The sequence below is a fragment of the Phycodurus eques genome, chromosome 10 (genome assembly GCF_024500275.1).
Source record: "Phycodurus eques isolate BA_2022a chromosome 10, UOR_Pequ_1.1, whole genome shotgun sequence".
NCBI classification, from domain to species: Eukaryota; Metazoa; Chordata; class Actinopteri; order Syngnathiformes; family Syngnathidae; genus Phycodurus; species Phycodurus eques.
In genome coordinates, this window is record NC_084534.1 from 28686971 (window position 1) to 28706594 (window position 19624).

The 19624-nt window shown below is 45.0% G+C and overlaps 1 protein-coding gene and 1 pseudogene across 5 annotated transcripts; both read left to right on the forward strand.

The window, feature by feature from the left end:
* The window catches only part of LOC133409082 (protein SSUH2 homolog), a 7036-nt pseudogene extending 2853 nt beyond the window's left edge, over positions 1–4183 (forward strand).
* Positions 4184–4280: 97 nt separating this feature from the next.
* st3gal8 (ST3 beta-galactoside alpha-2,3-sialyltransferase 8) lies at positions 4281–19621 on the forward strand. 5 transcript variants are annotated; one of them, XM_061688628.1, is made up of 9 exons: positions 4281–5224; positions 11958–12229; positions 13337–13409; positions 13478–13616; positions 14707–14900; positions 16052–16231; positions 16758–16803; positions 16875–16903; positions 17389–19621. In XM_061688628.1, exons 2-9 carry the CDS (start codon positions 12085–12087, stop codon positions 17657–17659), a joined length of 1077 nt encoding a protein of 358 aa, XP_061544612.1. In that variant the 5' UTR covers positions 4281–5224; positions 11958–12084; the 3' UTR covers positions 17660–19621. The 5 variants fall into 5 exon arrangements, with proteins under 5 accessions (XP_061544612.1, XP_061544610.1, XP_061544614.1 ...); XM_061688626.1 differs by having other exon boundaries at positions 4281–5177; XM_061688630.1 differs by having other exon boundaries at positions 4281–5177; positions 16875–16994; positions 17389–17656.
* Positions 19622–19624: the final 3 nt, after the last annotated feature.

Below are 19624 nucleotides of genomic sequence, written 5' to 3' on the forward strand. Positions count from 1 at the left end.
CGGTCAGCAGATGTCGTCGTGTGACCAGCCCCGCCGTGTGCGCGTGTGTGCGTGTGCGTGTGCGTGTGATCACTAGTACCGACTGGAGACGTACACTGAGTCCAGGTCGAGCGAGTGGGGCCACAAACCACATGAAGGTACACACATACACACACACACACGCGCACACACACGATTGTAAGGCGTTTGATTGACAGGTGTGTGTGTGCGTGGAGCAGGCGAGATGCCAGACTTCTACACCCAGACGGCGCCCCGCCCCTGGGAGATCCACGCCGCGCCCCCCAGCCTGTTCACCAATCACACGGAGCTGATCCGCGTGCCCTACACGTCGTCCGTAAAGGTGTGTGCGCCTGCGTCGCTGCGCCGCGCCGTCAAATGCGTGTCTAACGGCGCGTGCGTGCGTGCGCGCGCAGGATTGCCACGACTGCAGCGGCACCGGCAAGACCCCCTGCGAGGAGTGCGACGCCAGCGGGCACGTGAGTCAGCGATCCCCCGTTTATCGCGGCCGCACTTCTCTGCCCTCCCGCGCCAAAGGCAAAAACCACGAAGCTCGCGGGCAACACGTTCAAAATGAGGGAATATTTGAAAAAAAGAAAAAGCAGCAACAAAGTTGAGCACTTTGAACGTCGAATATCTTCTCGAATGGTCAACCAGTCGACTTCAGTGCTCGACACGTTGAAGTCAACCGAGCGCCAATCGTTATGTTTGCGCGTGCGTGTGCGTTTCAGAAACCGTGCTGGGTGTGTAACGGCGCAGGCACCAAAGACGATCAGAACTGCGCCCACTGCAACTCTACAGGCAAGGAGAGGTACTGCACTTCGCTGCAATTCCATTCCTCTTCACCTCTTTCTGCGTTTTGGGAAACATCTAATTCGACAGCATTGGACACATATACATAAAACGGGAATAAAATAGTTCAATAGAATGTAAAGTGTGTGCCCAAAATGTGGATAAAGTATGTCATAATACGAGGAGGCGATTATGTATTTATGATTTTCACTGTCGAAATGACCCTTTGAGGGGAAACTATGACTACAATGTGCGTTGAATGTAAAGGATTTGTGATTTCACGCTTCACTTCCGCGGTGCCGCCTTTGGTGTGCACGGCATGGCCACCGTGGGGCGCTATCGTAAAGACAATACCCAAAGAAGCGTTTCGCAACTAAGTGACTCATTAAGCTGCAGTAATAGTTTTCCACAGAGGACAAAGAATATATGCCCGTGAGTACTGTTATATCGTCTGTCCACGTGTGCTTCTGCATCGTTTGTGTTCAAATGAAATCAAGTCAAATCAAACCAATTATTATTATTTTTTTTTTTAAGTCTTTTTATCCTGATATTTGATTTGTATTATTCGAATAAAGTAGCAGCTGTGTTTAATGTCGCGCCATCGGGCAGAGAACAATTTGTAGTTGTGAACGCGCCGTTCACTGACGACGCCGATCAACACATTCACATTTTGAAATATCTGCTGAAGGCTTGCAACCATTGCAACGTGGAGGCTAGTTTCCTGAGCCGCTTCATGCCATTTCACATGATGTGTTAGCATTAAGCTAGTAGGATCTCGTAAGTGTGTGTGTGTGTGTGTGTGTGCAGGTGCGGCAAGTGTGACGCTCGCGGCTACGACAACTGCAAGACGTGCGAAGGGAAGCGACAACTGCTGACCTTCATCCAGCTCAAAGTGGAATGGTGAGAGCGCCGCCTACTGTTGATTTACCGTACGGCTCGGACAGACGCTGACAGGAAATGAGAAAAACTTCCCAAAGACATCCAATGAAGATTTGTCGGCAAAAATCTGATGATTTGGTTTCGCTGTGACCAGTTTCGCTCCGGCCGACCGATCGGACGGCGGGAAAAATGCCGACGAATTTGAAATCGGATCGGTTAAAGAGTCAATCCGTGCAATTTCATGGGACGGATATTAGAGTTGAACTTGTACAAATGGCTTGATGACGAGGATAGCAGCCTATGTCGTATTTCAACGTTTTCGGGAAACAATTCAGCCCACCGTTTTTAGCGAGCGCGTTGGTCATTTTTCATCGATAGCGTTGAACTTGCTGTCGCGAAATCGATAAATGTTCAAGGATGACGTAGGCGGGCCGACGAAATCCGTCATGGATGTGCGTGCGCAGAAAAAACCACGTGGACGATCACGTGGTGGAGCAGAACAGCGGCTTGAAGATGGACGACCTGCGCTCAGTGAGCGGCAAGGAGCTGTTCAAGAACAACCAGAACCTGGTACGCGCACATAGAAAAACCTTTGGACCTTTCATAAAGAACGCCCCCCCCCCCCCCCCCCCCCAAAATGCAAATGGCCCAATTTGTGACTGGTGAGCGCGCGTGTCTCCTTTTTTTGGCGCGCCAGGTGTACCCGCCGGCGGGCTTCCCCGACCCGGCCGTCCTCGAGGCGTCGGCGCGGCTGCTCCGAGAGCACCGGAGCGAGTACGCCCGGACCTCCAGGATCCTGCAGCAGGTACGGCGGCGGCCAAACGGGAAGTAGCGACAATGGGCCCGCTTCCAAAACAGGAAGTGGCTTTCATCTTGCCGTGTATGTCTTAGTGTGTAGTGTTTGTGTGTTGTGTGCGCGACAGATTTAGTATTTTGATCTTGTGTTCTGTGTACTTTTGTAGCATATCGCATTAACGTGTGTGCGTTTGTGCGCTCAGAGGCAGACGGTGGAGTTGATCCCGATCACCAAGGTTTGCTACAAGTGGAAAGGCGACTCTCACGTGTTCTACGTGTTCGGCAACGAGCAGCAAGTGATCTCCGCCGACTACCCGGGCAAATGCTGCTGCGTCGTCCTCTAGACGCGGGAAGTCCCGCCTCCTCCGCTTCCTGTTTTGGGTCTTTTGTCTCTCGCTGTGGCGACCGCCTGAAAGAAAACTTCCAAAAGTCACATTGTGCGCGGTGGGAAATATGCCCGAAATTCCGCCATCTATTCTTGAATTGAAACGTCGAGTTACCGTGGCTGTCAAATAAAAATGTAATTTGAAACTTAATAGAATGTGGGAAAAAAACACTGTCGTCGCCCAATACATTTTTAAAAATCATTTATGATAATTCCCCAAAAATTGTATCTTTATTAACTCTCCAAATTTGGATGCGTTTTGTTGGACCGGCTTGGGCTACGGTTTGTAGATTAAAAAAAATGCTTTTTAAAAAAAGTATTCATTAATATATGATAAACTATGTATACTATAAATCTGTATATGTTTTATGATATATAAATCTATTTATAATTGTATCATGTAAGAAAATGATAGTTACGATGAATTATTTAAAATTTTAATATAAAAGTAAATTAAAACTACCGCTAATCATAATTGAGTTAGATAAATGACTCTATAAACAAATCGATTTTTTGGGAAGTTGTAAAACTTTTTGTCGGCCACTTTTGTCCGATTTGAGCAACTAAGAGTTTGTCTCTTGATGAACATGAAATATGTCGTAAATAGTGTTAACTATTTAGCATCAATAGCAAGCTCTTAAAGCTAAATGGTAATACTAAACCAAATTGAGCTTTCTTCTTTTTTCTTTTTTTTAGGAGCTTTTAGATGGCTTATTGACTTTTCGGATGCCTTATATCATCAAATTTTTGTCTGTAACATTTCAGCATTCTTTAGCTGTGAAGTGTGTTGTTGTTGTTGTTTTTCTGTTCCGTCTGCTAGCATGTGTACTTGCCGTGACCTTTTTGTTTCCCGGCGCGCTCCGACCACTCGGCTCATGTCCAAATATTGCCGTTATCGTTCGTTTTCCGAATGATTTCAATGAAAAAACAGGTTTTGCCGTCGATGTTGTCGACTTTTTGCCTTTGTCGTCCCGACCAGGGCGGGAACAAAAACCAAATTGCGAGGAGACAGTATTCAAATGTCCTTGTGGGAACTCTGGTGCCCCCCACTGGCTGCTTCCAGTACAACAGACAGCGGTTGCCAAACATGAAAGTTTTTGAAATCTGTTTTGTAGCAATACGCATTACATGTCTGTCGCTAACTAAACTGTTCAGTCTGTGTACGCATGCAAGTAAACATTTAGAATTTGTCTAATTAACCTGCTGGCTGAATTGACGAATAATTTGCTGATGGATGACTCGATGATGATGATGATGATGGCTCGTGGTGTCGTTAGTCGTGCTCTTCGTTGTAGTCGTGTTCCTGTTCAAAACATAAAACAGTCGCTCCCGCTGGCCCCTGTCACATTTATTTGCATCGATAACAAAAATCACATTTGAACATTCTTAACTGTCGTACAAGTGTACTTACCGGTCCATCCGCAGTATATCAGGGCTGTCAAATTATTTCGCGAGGCCCGCGTCGTAGTTGCGGTTACCCCCCGAGGGCCGTTATGACTGCGAAACCATATACTTTAAATATACAATTGCCTCATATTATCACAAATTCCCCCCCCCCCCCCCAAAAAAAATAAATCATGGATGGCAAATTTTGAAATCAGAAGCTCATGAAAACTGTTCATCTCTTCATTTTATTTTAAACGGGGAACTGGTAATTCAAAAAAGCTTGCAATTTATAACATTATTAAAGGTGAAACCATTTTAAATGTTTGTATTTTAGTAAGGAACACGAAGGCAATGCACATAATTTGCTTTCTGGGCCACATGAAATGATGTTTGACACCTGTGATGGATATCAACTGTCTGTCTATCATTTAGCAGTCAAGTGTGTCGAACTCAACCCTTTTATTCCAAATGTTTTGGGGTTTTTTTGGAACAAGATGTCAAACATAACAGTAGAGCAATGTACAAGATGGCTAAACATTACATCGACATCAAATAAAAACGACACAAAGGGAAGAAAATAGAAACATGCCAAGGATCACGAGTCATTATTTTTCCTAAGATTAAAAGAAGAAGAAGGTTTTGATCGCTGTCTTGTTGTTTAGCGGCAGATATCGACAACATTGACGACACTCTCGGTTCTTTCACAAAGACGCACAAAATAATTGACTTTTGTGAATAGAAAACTTCGCAAGGAAGACAATTAGCCAATAGCGGAAAGCACTGGATGTGACGTCATCGCGGGGGACGTCGGCCCGCCCCTCGGGCTCTCCGCATCATGATGACGCCCCCCCCCCCCCCTTCCGTCCCTCCCCCCTCCCCGCCGCCCTCTTCCGACCTCCTCATCCTTGAAGACGAAGAAAGCTCTCCGCTGGCGAAGTTTCCTGTGAGTTCGTCTTCCTTTTTCGGTTTCTTGTCGACGAAAGGACCTCGGTGTGTACTCGGACCGCCATTGTGCGAATTGAAGTGTGTGTTTGCGCGCGCGCGCGGGGGAGGGAGGGAGTGTCGCGTCGAACAAACTTGACCGGGGTCCCTCCGAACTTTGGGCAACTTTTTTGTTGCGCTAACGTAGCGGCGGCTTGCTGTCATGGCAAATCTAATGCAAAGTCTTCGTGCGGACTTACTGGGCCCGCTTCACGACGGGCGGAGGGATGAGGCGAGTTCTGCGCCAGCGGTTCTCGACGGGAGGGAGGAAAAGGGTTTGGTTTGTTCACTTGTTTTGGTTTTTGGCTCGTTTGGTTGTTGCCCAAAACTGCGATGGCTTCTCTGGTGACACTGGCCAACCTCTGAAAGTCCTCACACGCTGTACAACAAGTACTGCTAATTGTGTGTGTGTTTTTTTTTTTTAAACTTTTAGAGGTGCAACAGTTAATTGATTACTCCACAACTAATCGATTATCAAATTAATTGACAACTATCTTGATAATCGATTCATCGTTTTGGGAACTTGTTGAACTTAAAATGGTCCAACTCTTCCGAATTTCAGCCTCCCAACGGTAAATATTCATGATTATACATATTATAATAATAATAAAGCTGACTAATTATGTTTGTGTTTGTTGAAGGAGGCTTTTCTCCGCCAGTCCTTCGCGTGTTCGTTGAATTTCGGAGGGTGAGAATGTTGGTCAGAATCAGAGCCTGGAAATGAACTTCTTTGAGATCTTTATTGCAGAATATTCTGGGCACAAATGTTCTACAGGCAAAGGCTTGCAGCTGCTCGAATGTGCGCTTTCTCAGCGTTCAGTGCGAGATTAGATGGTGTTCAGGCTGGATCCAAGGCCACAGCAAGATCTCTTCTTTGCACAAAACATCCTGTTCTGCGGCTGATATGTAGTTTCACAGTTGCGCGATTATCAGAACATTTTGCTACTGAGGTTAGCATACACAACATAACAGTGCACAAATAAGTCTATGTATGTTCATGGCATCAGTATATCGCGTGCGAGGGCCTTCGTGTTGAATCCAAACGAGACATTTGCAAACATCTGGCGATACTTTGGAAAACAATTATCAAAATTTTTGCTGATTTTCTGGCGGATTTTACAGACCAAAGCAGGAACTGTATCCGAATCAGTTCAGGTGTCCGCAGTTTCCGCGCAGTCAATCTGCGATAATGTTCTGTTTTTGAATAAAGGGATGGGAATTAAAAAAAATCCAATTCATCAATTAACCCCCCCCCCAAAAAAAAAAAAAATCAACAGGATCAGCAATTATTGAAATATTCTGGTAGAATTCTCCTTTTATTTTGACGAAATGTATGACTGGCGACCAGTTCAGGGTGTCGCCCGAAGACGTCTGGGAGACGCCCGCGACCCGCGTGAGGAGAAGCGGAACGGAAGATGAATGAATGAATAAAATGTCGGACTTTTTCTCAATTAGTTTATAAAATGATGACCTTTTTCTACTATTTGACGTTATTATCATACAATCTATTATTTATCATCTACTTTCATCCAAATTTGGACTTATTCTTATAATATTAAAATTGAATTCTCAAAATCACGACTTGTAAAATGAGAATATTGAGAATTGCTTTCCTCAGCTTTTGGTTTTATTCTTGTAAAATTCAGACTGTTTAATGTTTTGAAAACTTGATGCAAGAACAATAATAATAATCAGTTTTATATCGCGTTTTTCATAAAACTGAAAGACGCTTTACAAACAAATATGATTTTATGCTCATAAAATGTGTACTTTTTTTTTCTTTGTTATGCTTCCGTCTCATTTTTGTGAAATTCAGATTTTTATGTGGGGGATAAAATTAGAATATTTTTATTTTTTCCCCCCGCAATTTTTGGTTGTTTTGTAACATTCTCACCTGTTTTTCTTGTAACATTTTGACTTTCTAATCGTAAAATTCTGTCTTTATTCTCATCAAAATTTGGACTTTTGAAACTATTTAAATCCGTGTGAAATTCTCAGAAACGTCCCAATTGTTTTCTGCGACGCCGTTACGTGTCGTATGTTGTTCCAAGCTAGCTAGCCTGGACTCCGACTTTTATGCGACCATTGTGAGCTCACGAACGAAAAATGCCAAACGAGCTAATCCCAGAAGTTAGTTTGCGTTTGGTCTATCTCTGTCTATTAAAAATCAGTTGTTTAATGGTGTATTACGTCTTTAAGTGTTTTTAATTCATAAAAGTGAAGTCACAGTTATATATATATATATATATATAGATTACTATTAAAATTGCTTGCATAGCTTTTATGTCATATTAAATATGGATGGGAGGCCCTCTGTGGTATAGTTTTTTATTTTTTTTTATATATATACTGGAACAAGGCTGTCTGTTAAAGTCATACTGTATACTTTTAATCATTGTTAGCACATGCTGACTCATTGTTTAGTACTCCTTGAGGTTGTAAGATGGTCTCTTGTTTTTGCTGGATGTTTAAGAGGTGCGCTTTATGATTTTTTACCACATGGTATCTATGATTTTAACCCCCCCCCCCCCAAAAAAAACAAAAAAACTTTTCGCTTGGAAAAAATTCCAAGCGAAAAGGGAGGAGATGTTGGGAAGAGCGTGTGGACAGGAAACGGCTGTTGTGTGAGTGCCTGGTGTTCAATACGACTCCCCACCGCGGCGTATAAAGACTTTAAAATGTTATCGTTGGGAAACTGTGTGTTTAACTGTTTAACTTCCTTTTGGGTCTGTTTTGTAAGAGGACGCTCGCGGGTTTGCTTCGTGTGCCGGCTCGGTCTCGCTTCCAGCGTTGCGCTTGCTTTCCTGTTTCCGCGTTGAAGCAAAGGCACCGAAAGGACGCAGGTTTCGTGGAGACAGACCCTTAAGGTAACCTACGGATGCTAACATGCTAATGCTAATCCCTTCAAGTTGCTCTCCATCTTTACGGCCCTGGTCCTTTAGAACTCAAGAAGACGTAACACACATGAACAAGTTCTCCGTGTTCCCACACAGAGCGTTTATGCGGAAACGCAAATGTTTGTTTTAAGACCAGTTTTGCGCAAATGTTAGCATTTCTTCCTCTGAAATGTCACCATTTCTATAGGTTTACAGTTCAAGAACAGACTTGTGGAAGCAGACCCTTAATGTAACCTACAGATGCTAGCGTGCTAATGCTTTTCCCATCCATTCTTTCCTTAGTCCTGGTCCTTTGGCGCCGCTTAAATCGAGAGCTCAGATCGTGACATTATTTCGTCACAATGTGAAATATTGCCACAGTTTACGCTGAGCACTCAGGCCAGATGATTGTTGGGAGTGTTGTAAAACCTTGGCAATGTCATTTGCCCCAATGATTTATCAGTCATATCGCTAAATGATCGGAATCGGCGGAATATTGAGCAAGGAGGGTTGAAAAAGGCAACTTGTGAAATGGTCGCAGTCGTCACGGCAACGTGTGCTCAGATTTTGCTAGCTTTGCTGTATTGACTTGCAGAGAGAGGTACTCGCGTGCTGTACGTGGGTCCGAGTACTGAAGAGATACTAGTGTCAAAAAAGAAAAAGACCCGTCTGTGTTCTGCCTCACAAGAGCGCAAGATCGGATTCAATCAGAATCTCAATGGCGGTTGAATTGTGCTCTCTATTGATTACATGTCTTTTTTGGGGGTGGGGGATGACAACGTTGCGTTGAGGGGGGAGAGAAAAAAAAAACCCCCAAAAAAGTAACAAGCAGGTCATAATGTCAATAATGCATTTGATTACTGAGCACCCGAGGTCACCGTTATCAAACAAAAACAAGGAAGCAACAACAGAAGAGATGCAAATAATCAATACCGATCAAAATTGAATGTGAAAAGGGAGTGCAAAGGTCAAATGGAGAGGAGATTAAAGCCAGCAGTACAGAAGTCATTAGCCCAATGACGGTTGCCAAGTCAGACGGGAAAATTTTCAGACAAGAAAAAAACTGTTTTTAGAGAGCACATTGGTATTTTGTAATCAGTTAAAAGGACTTGGCGCATTAAGGGAAATGGAAGTAAAACGTCGTCACAAAATAGTCACGTACAGATGCCTGCAAAATCCACTTTAGTACAGTAACAAGGCATTTCTACTTCCCAGCGCTAATTGACGATCTCAGGTCAACCGTTTACATGTGGCGCGATCTTTTCCGACGTGCGCTACATTTAATCGTGTGACATGCACACGTCATCGTCACGTCAAGCTGATCGCGTTGTCTGTTCAGCACAGCAGTCACGATTGTTTTTAGAATTTGATTGAAAAATAGGTTTGAGCGGCACGGTGAGCAAATGGCGAGCACATCCGCCTCACGGTTCTGAGGACCGGGGTTCAATCCCGGCCCCGCCTGTGCGGCGTTTGCGTGTTCTCCCCGTGCCTGCGTGGCTTTTCTGAGGGTACTTCGGTTTCCTCCCACATCCCCAAAACATGCGTGCCGGGTTGATTGAAGACTCTAAATGTTTGTTTCTATGTGCCCTGCGATTCGGGGTGTACCCCGCCTCCCGGCCCAAGATAGCTGGGATGGGCTCCAGCACGCCCGCGACCCGCGGGAGCGAAAGCGGCGCACAAACGGACGGCTTGACGTTTGTGTCAAAACAACTTGTAAGTAGTTAAAAACAGGATCTCCGTCGCACACGAGCTCCGTCGGGCGCCGCCATATTTACGCCGCGCGCAACGATGACGCACGCGCAGACAGACTGCCTTTCCCGCCTCTATTCTGAGTGACGCATACATGGCCACAACGTACTTCTGATCGCTTCGGCAAAGGGAATCTTGCACCCCTGAGGAACCAAATGCGATTCCGTTCGGATCCGGCCGGTTGGTCACGATGGAGGTGTTTACTGTATATGGAGCATTTTCATTCAGTTCGGGCTTCTAAAGCGATTCTAATCGGAATAGAAGGCTCCGTGTAAACCGCCTGGAGTCGTGCAGCTCTTTATTTCAAAAGTCAAGGGGATGCAAGAAAAACAATTATTCAATTATGATAACGGTACTGATTTCAAATCGTAAAATCGTAATAAGGGCAGTCCTTATTTTTCATGATTTCAGAGGGATTAAACAAAACAATATTATCGTTTATCGTGACAGTTTTATCGTCTTTACAAAATAGTTCGTGTGACAAGCCTCGGCGCGAGCGTACGAATAACGACGGGATCGAAGCAGATAAAGCCGCTCGAGTGTGCCAGATGACAAACGCCGCTAGTTTCCGTCGCGGTGTCCGCACAAGAGACCGAGGAGTTGCGTCACATGCTTCTCCCGGCATGGGAACGACCCCGTCGGCCCCCCCGCGAGACCCCAAAATAACAGAGATAGTGTGACTCCATCCCGCCTCGCGCTCAAGGGACGGCCTTGGAGAAGAAATGCCGTGACGCTTCCTGGAATTCTTTGGACAATTCAGCCCCCGGAATCGGTTTCACTTGGCGCTGTGCAATTTGGTTGGCGTTTCTAATGCCAGCTGACTTCGGGCGAGAGGCGGGGTACACCCTGAACCCGTCCCCAGCCAATCGCGGGGCGCATAGAGGCAACCCACCATTGGCACTCCCGTTCACACCTACGGGCAATTTAGAGTCCTCAATCAACCTAGCACGCATGTTGTGGGTGATGTGGGAGGAAAGCGGAGTGCCCGGAGAAAAGCCACGCAGAACTGTGAGACGGACGTGCCAACCGGTCGGCCACCGTGCCGCCTAGCTTCTAAAAATTCAAACCGGCGGCGGGGGTCTGAATTTGGGCGGCGTGTGTGTCGTGCGTAGCCGTGCAAACGCGTCTCAAGACGCCGTCTGCAGCAAGACACAGGAAGTGTCTGGCATTTTGCTTCAAACAGCCATTTTGGCAAGGACACTCGTTTTGTTTCTTCGTTATTATTTAAAAACTTCAGCCCCTGCAGCCGCTTTCACATAGCGGCATGAAACTCGGTAGGCATGTCTTTCGTGAGTAGACCTGCAAAAAACCCCTGCTTGAAAAGACGCAGGAAGTCGACCATTTTGTTTTGAAGGGGCCATTTTAGGGTTTGAGGGTCATTCTGGTCACTTTCCTTCCGTGGTTCCTCCCAAAAGCGACTCATCCTCGAGAGTTGGTCCAGTTGCTTCCAAATTCCAAGTACACCAAGTTGCCAAAATGGAGAATGTTCATCATTACGTGTTTTCGTAACATAGCCGTGGAATTCGATGACTCTTGGAAGCACATTCTGGAATCTGTTTAAAATGTCGCCCCCCCCCCCCCCCCCAAGTCGCTTCAACTGAGCGCCGTGAAATTAGGTTGACCTGTCAATCAGGACTGGACCCACAATCAAGTCTGAAGGAGGCATACACAGGAAGTCAGCCACTTGGGCCGTTTGTAACTCCCCATAAAACACCAAACTACAATCCGTGAGGATTTATGGAGTCCTTTTCTTGTTTCTTTTGCTCGTCTGGACTCAAAGGCGACCTCGCTTTGTCCCCTCGTTCTTTTAACCTTTTGTACCGGCTCGCGCGGTGCAGCCGTGCGCTAATACTCTTGGCTAACCCGAGAGCTCAGCTTCCGTTATCCACTTTTGAGTTCGCCAGGACGTCCGCCTGCCAACGTTGAACACCCAATTGTTAGCGGAGCCTTCCTTCGGCTGTGTTCGGAATCGTTCCGTCGGATTTTGATAAGAGTGGACTGTATCGGGCGCTAACAAGTCCACCAAAACGCCAGCACACAGCCGCTGTAAATAATCAACATTTTTTGTATTAATAGCTCGTCTGTCCAGTGACCTTCGCTTGTTGACTACTTTTAAGGAGCGCGACCCAGCGGACCGGACGGGAATCGAACGCCCTCACTCGGCCTCCTCGGAGATGAAGGCGAGATGAGGCGGGCGGAGCCTGCGCAAGGCGAGCGGAAGTGCAACTCGCGCCTCTAGCGGCCATGTTGTTGAAGAGGAAGCTGTGCGTGGCGGTGGCCGTCGCCGCCGTCGTCCTCCTCATGCTCGCCAGTCAGAGCATCCAGACCAAGCACTTCCTGCCGCTGTCCTTGGCCACGCCCACCGCTGACAACATCAGTCAGGAGATGGGTGAGAAGAGACATTAGTTAGGGTTTACAATTGGGGTTCCAAGACCTGGTTAGCATTTTAAACAAGGGTCGAAGGTTGTATAATAGGCTTTCAAGACAGGGTTAGGGTTTTGAGATTTGTATTTCAAAGTAGGGTCTCGAGTTAAAGTCAGGGTTTCAAAGTTGAGTTTCAAGACCTGGTTAGTGTTTTAAACCAGGGTTAGCTTTTCAATTTAGGGTCCCAAGAGCTGCGTAGTGTATTAAACAAGGCTTTTGGATTGCATATTATGGTTTCAACGCAAGATTATTCAATTGAGTTAAAATGGGACGAAGGTTTCAAAGTTTGAAAGTAGGGTGTCAAAGTCAATGGAGGGTTTCAAGGAGAGCTGAACAATACATTTTATGCTCATTTAATGCCATTTTCCAATCGCAAAGGCTGCAATTTATGGGGGAAAACGGCAACCTCTGCTTCATTTCAGTCCAAATGGGTGTTTTATTTCTTTATTTATATCGTGTCTAGATAAGTTCAGCGCTTCAAAAGCGACGTCCGCATTTTTACATATGATTGTTTCATGAAAGATGAAAAGTTGAAGGGATAAAGCCACAGATTTGTTTGCACTGTGCCACGAATATCCGTTCGCGCCTCAACCGAGGTGGACGGCGACCGCGGCAGAAGGAATGGGCGAAAGCTGAGCTAACATAGCGTGCTAGGTAGTAGCTAGCTAGAAAGGAAGAAGCTGGTCCAAGGCAGCGAGGATTTGCGGCACGGACAGGCAAAAAAAAACAACCCGGGCTCTTCCTTTGGCCACGGTATGGCGAGGGATCCTGGCTAAACAACGATTTGGGTTTTAAACAACGCTTAGGCCACATTTAGAGTTTGAAACAAGGGTTAGGGTTTCAAATGTGGGTTTTGATCTAGGGTTAGCGTTTTGAGATTATGGTGAGGATTTCGAAGTAGTGTTTCCCAATAGGTTTCTAAATCAGGGCTAATCAGGGTTTGAGAAAGGGTTCGGGATTCACACAAGGGTCGGGGTTTGGAAGGAGGGTTTGGGTCGCTGTTTTGACGATGGGACGTGTGCCGGTCTACGTTGTGACCAAGCGCTTCCTTGGTCCTCTGTGTTGTTTGTAGCGCCCCCCGCTGACGGCAGCAGCGCACACGCGCTCGTCTCACTCGAGGAGCAGCCGGAGAAAGGCGACACAAGGTAACGTGCCGGCGGTGGGCGGGGGTCCCTCATATTTCGGAGCGGTCTTACCCGCGCCGTCCTCTCAGGCCCTGCGGTTGTTCCGAGTACTGCGTGTCGGACCCGAGCGCGTCCGACTGGTTCCGCGGTCGCTACGATCCCGACCAGCGGCCCGTCCTGCGCGGCGCCGACGACCGCTTGGACCCCGACGCGCTCAACTGGTGGCTGGTGAGAAATGCACGCTCGACAAAATGCTTCCTGTACGGCCGAGACACGAACTGTACTCGCAGAAGACAATTTAGTCGGAACCAACCGAACGTACATATTTTTACAACGATCGAAGACAATTTAGTCTTAACCTAATATACGTTTTTGTAAATGTCAGACAGTTTTAAAAAACTTTTTTGTAAAAATCTGAGGTTTTCTTAAACATCAAGGACCATTTCTACTGCAACGAAAATGCAAGTTATCATGAACGGCAAAGACAAGTTTGTCTCGAAAACTAACGTTTACTTCGTAAACATCTAAAGCTTCAGAATTCTCTAGAATAAAAAAAAGCGTTTTAGTAAACTATTTTGAGCTTCCCATCAACCTAATATTTACTTGTTTTTGTCAACTTAAAAGACCCTTCAATTGTCAAAGGACCTAACTTGTTTTTGTCGGAATCAAAGACTGCTTCAAAATACAAAAAGACGAAGTCCGATAACAATGAGTGTTTGACTAAACTCTTACAATTCTATTTTGAGCCTCCTCTGCACCTCCCACACCTGTACTTGTTTTTGTAAACAGCAACGACCGAGCATACGTGTTTTTGTAAACATCAAAGCTAACTGAGAAACGCGGACGATTAGACGAGGAACCGCGACGCCCCGAAGAGCATCCAGAATGTTCCTTTGTTTTGGTCTGGGATTTTGCCAGGCGTCTTGACCAGGCGACGGACGTCTGAGCGTATTCCCCGCTGCGCATTTGCCCCCCCCGGCTGCAGAGGCCATTAGGAGATTAAAATCGGAGCGCAGACGATGACTTCATCGTGCTGATTCACGATGTTGTCGCCGCATTGAGGCAACAGCGGTGATGCCGTAACATAGGAGTCGTCTCAAATCGTCTTTGCCCTTCAAATGAGTGGAAATGCCGTTAATCCATTGCAGCCACCTGCCAAAAATAGTTTTTAAATCAATTGGTGAATTAGACTTTAGGAATAAAAAACATTTTTTAAAATTTCCATCCCTTTATTCAAAAACAGGACATGACCTGAATTTGCACAAACATAAATTGATCATCGTTATGGAATCATCAGGCGACTCGTTTCTCTCCGCAGAGTCTCCAGCGTTCGGGTAACGACCAGAGCGTACAGGAAGTGATGTCACGCATGTTCCAGGTCATCTCCCCGCCGTCCGTGGACTTCGCGCCGCGGCCGTCGCGTTGCCGCACTTGCGCCGTGGTGGGAAACTCGGGCAACCTGCAAAAGTCGGGACACGGAAAATTCATCGACGCCCACGCCGCCGTCATCCGGTACGTGCGTCGCGTCCTCAAACTGGAGTGAACGAGAGCACTGGGATGCCCTCGCTCGTGGGCAAGGAGAGCCGCAGCGCTATTTTTCATACAGTTCGCAACCCGGAATTTCAATTCAGAAGTTGATCGAAGATCCGAGAGTTCCGAACTTCATGGAACGAATTCCGTTCAGAAGTGTTAAAAGCCGCTGTGTCGTTATGCGCAGTTTGAACGTTAACAGCCCTTAAATATAGAAAACCGGTAAATAACGATGAAATAGTCGATCTTTAGCCTGATAGCAGAAGTCGTTTTTGAAAATTTGCCAAAAAGCAACACTGCGAAAACTCAAATTCTTACCAAGAAAATGTCTTATTTCGAGTCAAAACTCATTTGATTACATCAAATAAAACTCGCTCACTAACATGTTTTTGGGCAATTTTCATTTTTACTTAAAATAAGTCCCATTTTTATTTTATTCTCCCCCCTTACTTACCTGGCAATTTTTTCCTTACTTATTCCAATAATTTTCAAAAATGCAACAAATGTGTCCAGTTGATTCAGTCCAACCTTCGTGGAAAATTGACTTAGGAAATGATACTGTTAGGCTAACAAAATGTTTGAAAAATAAATATTGGAATAAATGTCAAAGTTGTACATAAATAAATCATCAGCCTAATCGTGTAATTGCCGAGGTCATTTTGATAAAGAAAAAATGTTTCCCGAAAAAATTCAAATAAATTCAACGAACCCGAAGAGTCCCGTTGCCTCGATTCAACCATAAAGAAAAAAAACACGATTTCTTCTTTTAGCTAGCTCATTCATATTTTTTTATGGATATTGTGACTATAAATTAAACGTAAGCAATTAAGCTATTAGGCTAACAAAATGTTTTTACAAAATAACAGTTGTTAAAGAGTAAATGTATTACTCTTAAAAGTTCAATCCAAATGAGTTGTACTTGTCTAAGCATTTTAAATGCACTTTTTCAATCGAAATTTGTATCTCCCTTCATTTTGTTGACGTTTGATACGATATAGTTTTTCATTTTGATTGTGTGGTCTTTTTTTTTTTTTTTTTTTTCCCCTCCCCCCTTCCGCCTACCACATTTTGCGAATCCCCGTTCAACGCGCAAAAACGCACACGCCTCCGACCGATTCCCGTTTTCTGCTCAGGATGAACAAGGCGGTGACGCGAGGGTTTGAAAAGGACGTGGGCAACCGCACAACGCATCACTTCCTGTACCCGGAGAGCGCGGTGGACGTGGCGCGCGGCGTCAGTCTCATCCTGCTGCCCTTCAAGATCCGAGACCTGGAATGGCTGACCAGCGCCCTGTCCACCGGAGACGTCAAAATGTACGAAACAAAAATCCAAGCCAATTATTGGTCAACATTAGCGCTGGGCGATTAATCCAAATGTAATCGTGATTTCGATTCTGACTTCTACCGATCGTAAAAAAACGTTATAATCCAAGAAAAACGATGAATGTGCGGCGGCGCGGGTTGTGTTTGCAAGTTCCTGCGTTGTAAAGGCACCCTGAACGCGCCGTGTTGCTTGACGCAAGCTGTGTCGCGTGTTCTTCTGCCTTCCTTGAGCGTGCGCGAAGCTGTTTATTGGCACCCCAGTTGGAGTTTACTGTAAAACTAAACGCACAACAAAAACCATTACTCCCATTGAATATTTCACTACGAGACGCACATCGTTTTAGAAATTGTTAGCTTATGCTGTCAGTCAATGGAAAACCCTATTGACGAGCCAGCTAACACGTTTAACATTAGATCACGGGACGGATTTACCTTCGTGTTCGTGACTTTTTGCGTGTTGTCTTTCGTCGGCGTTTTGCTAAACGTCGTTTGGCGACGCGTGTTTTTGTGTGTTCAGGACGTACATGAGGGTGAAGGAGCGGGTGGAGGCCGATAAAGACAAGGTAACCGTGGCGATCGCGAACGGCCCCGTTGACGTTGACGCTCCGTGTTGACGGCGTGTGTGTTTGCGGAGGTGGCGGTGGTGAATCCGGCGTTCTTCAAGTACGTCCACGAGCGCTGGACGGAGCGCCACGGCCGCTACCCGTCCACCGGCATGCTCGCCGTCATCTACGCGCTGCACACCTGCGACCAGGTCGCCACGGCAACACTCCAGTCGTCTTCCTCCAGGCTCGCTCGCTCGCCGCTAACGAGCTTCTGTCCTCTCTGGATGCGTGGGCGTGTCTGGTTCCTTTTTTCCCCTTCTTCTTCCTGACATCCTTTCCTCCTTTATCTCTCCTTTCTTTTCTTCCTTTATTTATCTCCCCCTTCCGTCCTTCTTTTTAATGGTTTTTTCTCTTTCGCTCTGTTCTTCCTCCCTTTCTTTGTCATTCCCTTTCTACTTTTCCTTTCTCCTTCCTGTCTTCCTTTCTCTTGCCCTCCTTACATTTTTTCCTTCCCTTTTCTTTGCCTCCCCTCGTCCTTTATTCTTTCCTTCTGCTTTTCTTTGTTGCTTTCATCTTCTTTCCTTCTTTTCTTCCTCCCTTCAGGTGTCGGTGTTCGGTTACGGCGCCGACCGGCAGGGCAACTGGCACCACTACTGGGAGGAGAACCGCTACGCGGGCGCCTTCCGCAAGACGGGCGTGCACAGCGCCGACTTCGAGACGCAAGTCATCCGGCGGCTGGCGGACGAGCGTAAGATCCGACTGCACGCGTGAACCCGGCGGACCGGCCGGACGTCCTCTGGCACTGAACAAACGCAAACCTCGTCGTCCATTTTGTGCCTTTTCCGCAACAGTGTGGAAAAACGTTTTGGTCTGAGGTGGGGAACAACCACACGCACTATCCTGGGGTTTTGTATTTTTTTTCCACAATGACTTTAGGGATAACCCCTTTTTTTTTTTTTTTTTTTTTTTTTCTTCTTCTCATCGGAGCACTTTGTCTTAAGGAAATGGCAGCCATCTTCCTTTCATCCCTCCTTTCGTTCAAACCGAATGGTTGCCGTCCAGTAAGTATTTGAGCCCCGTTTTTATGCTTCAGTCTTATATTCCAAAATGCTTTCAAATAATTCTTCTCCAAAATTCTACAAACAGTAACGCATGATGGCAAAGTGAAAAATATATTAAAATGACTTATGGCTATGACTTTTTTTTTTTTTTTTTTTTTAAACAAACTTCTGTATAAAATATAACATGATAATGTGAATCCCAATGTTAAAATTAAAACCCAAAAAACAAAATGTTATACATTTATTTTTTATTTGATAATAAAAAAAAACACCGTTTTTTATATTACAGAGCCCCCTAACATGACATGTCAGTTTTAGTGTAAAAATAAAACGCGCACATCACACCGTTATCATATTATTTTAAGTATGTATTTTTACAAATGTAAAATGTTTATTTTCTCAATTATTCTACATACAATAGCTATTATAAAATTGTTTCCTACACATTTATTTAAAAAGAAAAAGTCAAATATTTTGCAGTGTGATATGTGCGATTTGATGCACGTTTCCCTCCCCTCCACTTTGTCATCGTGTCAAATTTTGAGATAAAAAATCGAAAGCATTTGGACTAAGACTGTGACATAGAAGATGCATGATGTCAGTGGTTGTCCAAAAACGTTAATGAATCTTTTGCCTTAACAGAAGTTAACATTTTTCCGTCATTACATTTCCGTCGCTTCTCAATGTCAAAAAGTTGCGGCGCGCCGCGCACATTCATCACAGGATGCTTTGTCGGACCAAAAGTCAGCGCCACCTGCTGGTGCCGACGGATACTGTGAATGTAAAACCCTCCGTTGATGGTCAGTCGTTTGTCAAATGTGTTTGTGCTGCTTTTTGTTTGCAAATGACAATGAAGGAAAATGAGGACCACGCAGTATTTTTTTTTAATTTTACTTTATAGCATGCTGCATAGATTGTTACTTTCAATTTTTGTAATGTTTTTTTGTTGTTGTTGTTTTTTGGGGCGACACGGAAAGGAAAAACTGTATTTATGAATAAGGTTATGAACATGTAACAGTAAACATTGTCAACCACTAATGTCTGAAGCCTTATAATTCCTGTGAAACTATTTTCATGAAATTTTGACTTTATTCTTACAATATTTTATTTCTTTTTCGGGGTGGCCCAACTATTCATTTGTCCATCATTGAAGGTTGTCGTCAAAGAAGTTCCGATTTGTGGCCCAACCGATATGTTTTTTTTTTTAATGCCGATTCGATATTTAGCAGAGTAAAATTCAGAAATCCGATTAATGTTTAAAAATACATAATTATTATTTTTTAAACTTACAATAAAGATGAATTACAGGCAGAACATTTGACTGTTTTACGATACTCTGTCTGTTAGTATTTAACTTTAAAACAGATCCCCCCCCCCCCCATTTTTGCCATTTTTTTTGGGGGGGGGGGGGGGGGAATGCTTATTTGAATGTCATCTTTATGTTGTAATGTGTGAAGCAGAATAAATCTGCTACTTTTTGCCGATTTGGAAATGGCTAAATATCGGATGATTACATCGGCTGGTCAGTTAATCGGTTGGGCCCTAAAATTGATCTTTACAAGGTGTGTTTTTTTAGGGGGTGGGGGAGATTCATGTTTTTCCTCACTTTTCACTTGCTGCACACATCCCAATACTTTTTTTTTTGTTGTTTTTTTGTAAATACACTCGCTGTGGCCTGCTTTACATGTATGAGTGTGTGAGGGCACTGCTGCCGCTTGGACTGATCAATCAGAAGAAAATAAAACAAACAAGAAATACACACCCAAAGTTTTTTTGGT

Coding starts and splice junctions, on each gene's coding strand:
- st3gal8 (XM_061688628.1), top strand. CDS start 12,085: ATGTTGTTGAAGAGGAAGCTGTGCGTGGCGGTGGCCGTCGCCGCCGTC. Junction 13,617..14,706: donor ACGCGCTCAACTGGTGGCTG/GTGAGAAATGCA, acceptor TTCTCTCCGCAG/AGTCTCCAGCGTTCGGGTAA. Junction 16,232..16,757: donor TCCACCGGAGACGTCAAAAT/GTACGAAACAAA, acceptor TTGTGTGTTCAG/GACGTACATGAGGGTGAAGG.